The sequence below is a fragment of the Triticum dicoccoides genome, chromosome 3B (genome assembly GCF_002162155.2).
Source record: "Triticum dicoccoides isolate Atlit2015 ecotype Zavitan chromosome 3B, WEW_v2.0, whole genome shotgun sequence".
In the NCBI taxonomy this organism is placed as follows: domain Eukaryota; kingdom Viridiplantae; phylum Streptophyta; class Magnoliopsida; order Poales; family Poaceae; genus Triticum; species Triticum dicoccoides.
In genome coordinates, this window is record NC_041385.1 from 841,025,098 (window position 1) to 841,033,369 (window position 8,272).

General features: G+C 40.0%; 1 protein-coding gene across 1 annotated transcript; it reads right to left on the reverse strand.

Annotated features, from left to right (window-relative positions):
* Positions 1-2,687: 2,687 nt before the first annotated feature.
* Positions 2,688-3,804, reverse strand: LOC119278830 (hornerin-like). Its single transcript, XM_037560168.1, has 2 exons — positions 3,239-3,804; positions 2,688-3,151 (listed from the first exon to the last, which is right to left on the reverse strand). The coding sequence occupies exons 1-2, from the start codon at positions 3,725-3,727 to the stop codon at positions 2,963-2,965; spliced, it is 678 nt and encodes a 225-aa protein (XP_037416065.1). The 5' UTR covers positions 3,728-3,804; the 3' UTR covers positions 2,688-2,962.
* Positions 3,805-8,272: the final 4,468 nt, after the last annotated feature.

The following is an 8,272-nucleotide window of genomic DNA, read 5'->3' on the forward strand; positions in this document are numbered from 1 at the left end:
GGTCTAAAGGAATTCCGTTTGAATAGGCAAGCTTCGGGTATCTCTCATTTATTATTTGTGGATGACAGTCTGTTATTTATCAAGGGCTTTATCGACCAAGCAATAACCATTAAGATTATTCTGAGGGTGTATGAGAAGGAAACTCGTTAGTTATCAAGTCCTGATAAGTGTTCTATTATGTTTGGGAAAAAGTGTTGTATGGAAAATCAACTGCCTTCAATGGTTATCTTAGGAATTACAGTGGAAGGGTTTGAAGATAGATATCTTGGATTGCCTGACCCAGAGGGAAGAATGAATGTTGGTATGTTTCAGTATACTAAAGATAAGTATCTGAAAAGGCATTCTGGCTGGATTGAAAGATATGCATCTTGTGGGGTGAAGGAAGACTTAATAAAATCAGTAATTCAGGTCCTACTGGTGTATGCCATGGGAATTTTTATAATTCCGGCTTCTCTTTGTGAGGAATTGTCCCAGATTATAAGGAACTTCTGGTAGGGAGATGAGAAAGATAGAAGGAAAACACATTGGATGGCATGGGGCAAATTAACAAGGCCTAAAGGTAAAAGCGGTATCGGCTTTCGTGATCTTAGACTTTTTAATCAAGCTCTTTTGGGAAAACAGGCTTGGTGCTTATTGATATATCCGGGCTCACTGTGTGCAAAGTTGATGAAGGCAAAGTATTATCCTTAGGGACATATTCTGGATACTGTGTTCCTGCATTCTTCATCACTAACTTGGCAAGGTATTATGCATGGCTTGGAACTGCTTAAGAAAGGGTTTATTTGGAGGGTGTGATATGGTTCTAGTATTACTATTTGGAGGGATAATTGGATTCGCTGAAACTATGGCGTAAAAATTTCTCCAAAAAGGCATAATACAAGATTGAAGTGGGTATCTGATGTATTCATGAGCACGAGTAAATGTTGGGATGAGAATTTGGTGAAGCATATTTTCTATCCACACGATGTTGATGAGATTCTGAAGATTCGTATTCATGCCCAATGGGAGGGAGAATTTGTTGCGTGGAACTATGAGAATAATGGTATATTTTCTATTGAAAGTGCATACAATTTTGCGCTTAAGTTGAAGGAGAGTCAAGATAACATTGGTCGATCTAGTGGTGAACCAGAGAGGGAAAGGAGGATATGGTAGTTAATCTGAAAGGCTAATATTCCTCACAAGATTAGGATTTTTGTGTGGCGTGCTGCTACGAATAGTTTGGCAGTCCCTATGAATAGAGTTAAACGCCATAAGACTAATTCAGGTATGTGCTCTATTTGTGGGGGAATGTATCCGGTGCACCAGCACTTATGGTGCTAATGGTGCACCGGATGCCCTAGAATGTTTTTAAAAAATCTGAAAAAATGTAGCATGTTAACGTAACATCAATGTATGATGTCACAAAATTTCGTACAAAATATTGAAATACTTTTTGAGATACAAAAATGACAAATTTGACATCAATGTGATAATGGGCGAAATCTAAAGCCCAACTTATGTTATGTACTATTCGGTGCTGATTTTCTTTTTGAGTTATATTTCGAATTTTGACTTGAACTTTTGTGACAACCTGCATTGATGTTGTGTGAATGTACTAATTTTTATTCAGATTTTTTTGAACATTTTAAAAGCACAATGTGAGTTCGGTGCACCAGTACTACTACAAGCTCCAGTGCACAAGATATTTTCCCCTATTTGTGGTGTGGAAGATGAAGGCACTTTTCATGCCCTTATGAGGTGCTCTAAGCTCGTGCCCTCCAGTTGTCCTTGAGAGATTCTTGGAATATTATGGAGGAAGATTTATTCAAATGCTCGGGACCAGACTAGCTTTTGAGCCTGCAGCAGTGAGAGCAAATTTTATTCCTTCTATAGCGAGCTTGGCATGTGAGAAATGATTTAATTTTTGGAAAGGGAAAGGAGTCCATTACTAACTCGGCAAATTTTGTGGAAAATTATTGGTCCTCTTCTACGGCCAATCACGACGCTATACAGTTGGATTCTCGCAACAAAGGTAAGGAAACGGTGGGAGGTGTTATTGTGGATTTTGCATCGCTGAAAGAGCGTGAGCTGTGAAAATCGCCTCCTGCGGATTATATCAAGATCAATGTCGATGCTAGTTTTATGGAGAATATTAATGCTACCAGTTTGGGGGTTGTCGCTAGGAATTCCTCTGGCAAAATTATCATGTCCTCGTGGGATTTTATTGGTCATTGTACTAGTGCCAATGAAGCCGAGCTCCGCACCTGCCTAGCAGGTCTTTATATCGGCATTACCCTTCACCGATCTATTATTTTGGAGACTGGCTGTGCTTTCGTACATTCTTTCCTTGTGAATGACAAGCTTGACAGAGCTCCTCTCGTTAATATGAAGAAAGAGGTTTTGAGTATCGTCAAGATGTTTCAAACTTTGAGTTTTTCGAAAATAAATCGGCGTGCCAATGAGGTGGCACATGAGATTGCTAAGTTTAGTTTTAATAGTAGGTCCGACGGGTTGCTCGTTATATAACTCTGTTCCACCCTGCGTGGCATATGCTGTAATGACTGATTGTAATAACCTTTTGTTTAATTAATTAATACATGGGGAGTTTTCAAAAAGAAAAAACTTTATGTACATCATCTTTTCATATAAGCCAGGGATGTTTAATAGATCTTGGCCATTAAATTTTATATCTAATGGCTGAATTAATCTTGATGATATAATATACTAGTATAAGATTTCTTATTATTTTTCAAGACCACACAATCCATACACACATAAATACTGGCGACCATATTGTACCAGACGCAGGTTACACCACAGAGCACGTGACCAGTAGCACGAACGCATGTAGCTAGCTTATTGCAGAGACACCGATATTATAAGAGTGCGTAAGCAACACATGCATGCATGCATGCATGATGCTGTATCGATCTTATTGGAGTCTATACGACGATCGGTGGACGTTGGATGCATGCATGATTACTCAGTTGCAGTAGCTGTTGTGGACGGGCATCCTGTACTCCTGCTGCCCGCCGTACGCGGCCTGCTTCTGCTCGCGGTGCTCGTGGTACGCGTAGCCGCCGGCGCCGAGCGCCGCCGCGCCCGCCACGCCGGCCTCGATCTGGTGCTTCCTCGCGTGCGCCGGGTCCTTCTTCACCTCGTACCCCTCGTACTGCACACACACCAAGTTCAAACATCATGCATCTTAATTACAGTACATGCATAAAATTGTCCCAGGTAATGTTGATTTGTTGATTACCAGGGCGAAGGCACCCGCGGCGAGGGCGCCGACCTCGCCGACGCGCTCCCTGTTCTTGTGCTGCTGCACCTCCTTCTTGTAGTACCCCTGCCCCTGCTCGCCTCCGCCGAAGCATTCCTCGGTGGTGGTGGAGTAGGACATGGCCCTGCCGTCGTTGTGCCCGTAGCCGTGCCCGTGTCCATGCCCATGCCCATGCCCGTGCCTGCCGGAGTCGAAACACTCCTCGTCGACGGTGTTGGAGTACATGGTCCTGCCGCCGCCGTCGTGGCCGTGCCTGCCGGAGTCGAAGCACTCCACGTCAGTGGTGTTGGAGTACATGTTTGCCCCGCCGTGGCCATGGCCGTGCCCGTGCCCGTGGCCGTGGCCGTGCTTGCCGGCGTCGTAGCACTCCTCGGTGGTGTTGGAGTACATGGTCCTGCCGCCGTCGAAGCACTCGTCGGTGTTGGAGTAGGACATGGTCCTGCCGCCGCCGTTGTAGTACCCCGCCATTCTCTTTTTAAGAGCAGGTGGCGATGCTAAGCAAGCTCGTGTGATGGATGCGATTACGTGTGGCTTCTTACTTGCTTGCTTGTAACAAATGTTTTGAGGACGAGTGTATTTATAGCGTGGCGAGTGACAGTGACAGGAGAAGACGGACGGTGAGGATTGGTGCAAAAGCAAGATTCGATTAATTATCCCCTCTATTATTGCACCCTTCTCTTGCGACTATAGCTAGCTGTTACTTGTCGACAAAATTTTATGAAAACAAAATGAAGCAAAAAAAGATTATCCTTCTTATCAGAATCTCGAACTTTTGCACCCAGCTGCGGACAGATGTTATATACAGTACATTCTAGCTAGCCTGACATGCATAATTGCCAAGATTCGTCTTCTCCGGTAGTGTTCTCTCTTTTGGGAAAGAGTATGCGATAATTCGACAACTGGTGGGAGCATTTTTCTGCAGCACTCACTAAAGTTATTCTTCTTTCCGCTCATTTCAACAGAGCATCTATATCTCTATATCTCCAGTACAAAATGAAAATGTGCTTCTGTAACTCTCTTTCTCGACACATGGTTCTTATTAAGAGTTGAGCTGATGAGTAAAAGCAACTCTAAACAAACTTACTGTCATAAATTTTAATCTTAACAAACAGATTAGTTGATGTGTTTACACGGTATTTTCGGTTGATGCCTCTGGTAAGTGAGACTAAGCATAAATAAGCATGAGTTCTCTTAGATTGTACATGAAACATTAGACAGCTAATGAGTTAACTTATAGTGAGCGAAAAGTATTAGATTTAGCAACACAAGCCCACTACTTCAATTCTCATGAAAAAGAAATAGCATGTAGTAGAAAGTACAAACAACTCTCGTATTTGGTCAAGAAACAGCAGATAACCCCCCACAAAAAAAAAATAGGCCACTAAACTACATAATTAATCTTGGAATATCTATCGCAGTTCATATGTTTCCAAGGGTGATGGTTGGTGTTCTTTCTGTCATTCTGTGTTGTTTTTCACTTTCGTCCACGTCATGATTTTATTTCTATTTTTATTATTTGAGGAAGTTTCTCCTTTTCCAGTTTAGCTATTGTGCATTCTCGATATCTTGAATAGCTCTTGATATCATATTAGTGTAGAGATCGAGTGTAATTGGTATCTTATTAATAATGATATATTCTCTTTATTAAAAAGTGATAGATAGATGCTAGAATCCACAATTGCTCGCACCAAAAGGCGATAATAAATTATAAATTTTTTCTTTAAGAAGCATAATAAGAAAATACATATGCTATGTCACAGTCAACTTGAAGTAACTTTCATCAACACATATGCTATGTCACAATCAACCTGAAGTAAAATTCAATTGTTCACATTTGATTTCACAAAAATTGTAATTATCCATGTTAATGCTGAACATAGATAACGGAACCAGGGACTCAAATATAATTCCATAGCAAAGGAATATACACATAAAGCACATACGGACAGAGAGCATCTTAGCTGTGTGCTTCCTGATCTCTATACACCAGGATTTCTAGCCATTTAGTTTCATCAGACAAATTTACGCTAGGATGGAATTATTCACATATGTTATGTTATGTATGTCAAAAGCAAAGGTAGTTTTAACTGTTATGAATAAATATTGCTCTGAGAACCGGGTCCCCTATGTACTACCCAAATGCTCTCTGTAAGCAACTCCTCGTTCCCATTGGCTAGCACACGAACACCGCAATATGCCTTCCACTCTCGAAGTTGTGCATTCAACAAAGAGGCCCACATCACCGGATTTTTTGGAAGATCAATAGGTAAGTTTTGCTGTTAAAAAGGCTCAAAAATGTATTCCGTTTAGTGGTTTTATACAATCAATCGGACAATAAGGCAAATATTCTTTAATGAGTAGAAGTGTTCATGTGTTGTGTGAAAAATTGTTCACGTAGATCAAAAGCAAATGTTCATGTATGTATAAAAAATATATGGTTGTAAGTGTTTACATATTTTTAAAAATATTCATGTACAATGAAATAAATATTCATGTATTCAAAAAACAATACTTGGGAAGTTCTTAAGAATTTTCTATATGAAAATTAAAGTTTATCAATTTCAAAAGATGTCTACGTGTTTGAGAAAAGTTCAAGAGTTTCAAATAATGTCTAATAACATACACAAATAAATTCTAGTATTACCCAAAAAATGAAAAAAATAATTATAAAAAATAAGAAATTAACAAGAAAATAGGAAAATTAAAAAATTTATACATCTTAGAAAATTTGATTCGCAAATTTAAAAACAAAAATCAGGCAAATAAAAAATAAAAAGAAGATCTAAAATAACTCAAAAACATAGTGTAAAATAAAAAATACTGAAAAATTGTTAATATATAAACTAAAAAATAAAAAGATAACTATACAAAAAAGAATAAAAATACCAGCCTATGTAGTTGGGCCAGGCCATGCACAAAACACATGTAGGCGAGCTTTATATGTCACTCACAGTGGCAACATATAGTGTTTGCACCGAATATCATCCTACGTCATTAGCTAGCTGTCCATTTTGATTCCCATGACAACGTTCCAACATAAAAAAATGAAGGCCGAATACAAAATTATTTGGACATGCTAGCTGTCCACGGTCCTATACCCATTTTGATGATATTGACGAAATTATCGAGTGGAGGCATTTCTATCAAATTTTAGGGCCTCTTTGGATTACAGATTTTTAGGAATATCACTACAGGAATCAACTTATTTGCCGTCCGCCATGGCTGACGGCAAAGGCACCAAAAGCGGACGGCAAAACCCTTTGCCGCCTGCCGCCAACGGCAAATCTGCCCGGCAAAGAGAGCGACGGTAACCAGGTTCTTTGCCGTCTGCTTCCTCAAAGCGGACGCCAAAGGCTCTTTGTCGGTGGTGGCAGACGGCAAAGAACACGGATGGCAAAAATCGTGTGTTAGCCACGTTAGATGGCTAACGGCGGCCAGACGGCAAAACGTGCTTCTTTATTCATTTTATTTGCTCCTTTGATATCAAGTAATTAATAGCTCCTTTATTCATTTTCTTTGCTTGTCAGGGTTTGGAAAATTTTCACCAAGGAGGCTAGGGGTGAATGGAAAGAGGAGCTGCAATTTCGACAACTCAATGTAAGTAGTACTAGCTAGGTCCGCACATCTCTTTGATTATAGTTTCAATACCATTATCATGCTTGATTATTATTTTGATTGAACTCTATTCTCGTAAAGTGCTCGAGGCAGGGAGACGGGAATAATTTATGTGGATATTACATTTGCGTGTTCATTCGCCAGACGACCTATGAGAAGGACGGAATTTTACAACAACTTGAAGTACGTAAACAATATTCACAATTTTATTTTATTACCATCAATTGTGTAGAGTTTCATTGATATATATTGACCCCTTGTTTAAATTAGATCCAACTGACATGGGACGGTCTCCTATCAAAGGATCGCGTACGAGCAATTCAAGAGGAATTGGCGGGATTCTTACTTGAAGAGGTCATATCTAAAACCGGAGAATACCATTTGGAATTGGTAGGGGATTTTGGTAATTAGATATTAGGGAACAGAAGAGATATTATATTGTATATATGCATTAAACGTGTACTATATGTAGTAGCGTCAAATATATGTACGATAATTTGTTGTTCGACCAAGCACGGAGAGAGGTCACTTCTCTATATTCATGACGATGTTGTGTAATGGTTTCTTCAGTGCTATATGTAGTAGCGTCGAGTTGAATGGAAAACATAAAATAAAAATAAAAACCCTAAATGAAAAAGAATTGAATGGTAAACACAAAATGGAACCCCTAAACCCCTACAAAACCCTAAACCCCAGCTCCTGACGCGTGGCGGCCTTTAGTCCCGGTGGGTGTTTCGCAGGGGCCACATGGAGCCCCTTTAGTTCCGGTTCATAACACAACCAGGACTAAAAAGGGGGGTTTTTAGTCCTCATTGCTTAGTCCCGGTTGCCCAACCGGACTAAAGGCCCTTACAAACCGGGACTAATGTCCATTTTTCTACTAGTGGCACCTGGAATCTTCAACTATTGTTTTGGTGAAGAAATGAGATTAATAAAAGTTTTCTATCTTTTGAGAAAGAGGGTTTCTCCTTAATTCTTTTTTTTTCTCACAGAGGCCTCGTCTTCATTTGGTATCAAGCTCCACTCATCTGTGCCATGCATTGACGATTTGAACCGCCACCTCCTATCCTATAGTAGCTTATCCCATGATGCGATCAAAACGGCACACTAATGCTAAATTGTAGTACCACTGTACCTGTGTTGAAACAAGTTGTACTACTACCACCTGCTTGCCGTGTTCCAAATTTTGAAATAAAATGGAGATCTCGCAACTTCGCCGTCTGGGTTATCAATTTTACCACTGGTTTAGAAACGAAAAACATAAGCTTCGATTGATTAAACTAATTGATCACTGTACGAGTACGATCATTCCTTACAAGGGCGAACCCAACGAAAAACTTGAGAGGGGGCAAGAATGCATGACCATATTCATGAACCAACAAGTCAAGCATCCATATT

Bases quoted from the DNA above. Each gene is read 5' to 3' on its own strand.
- LOC119278830 (XM_037560168.1), bottom strand. From the start codon at position 3,727: ATGGCGGGGTACTACAACGGCGGCGGCAGGACCATGTCCTACTCCAAC. The intron at 3,152-3,238 runs GTAATCAACAAA...GTGTGTGTGCAG, and splicing joins CCGCGGGTGCCTTCGCCCTG to TACGAGGGGTACGAGGTGAA.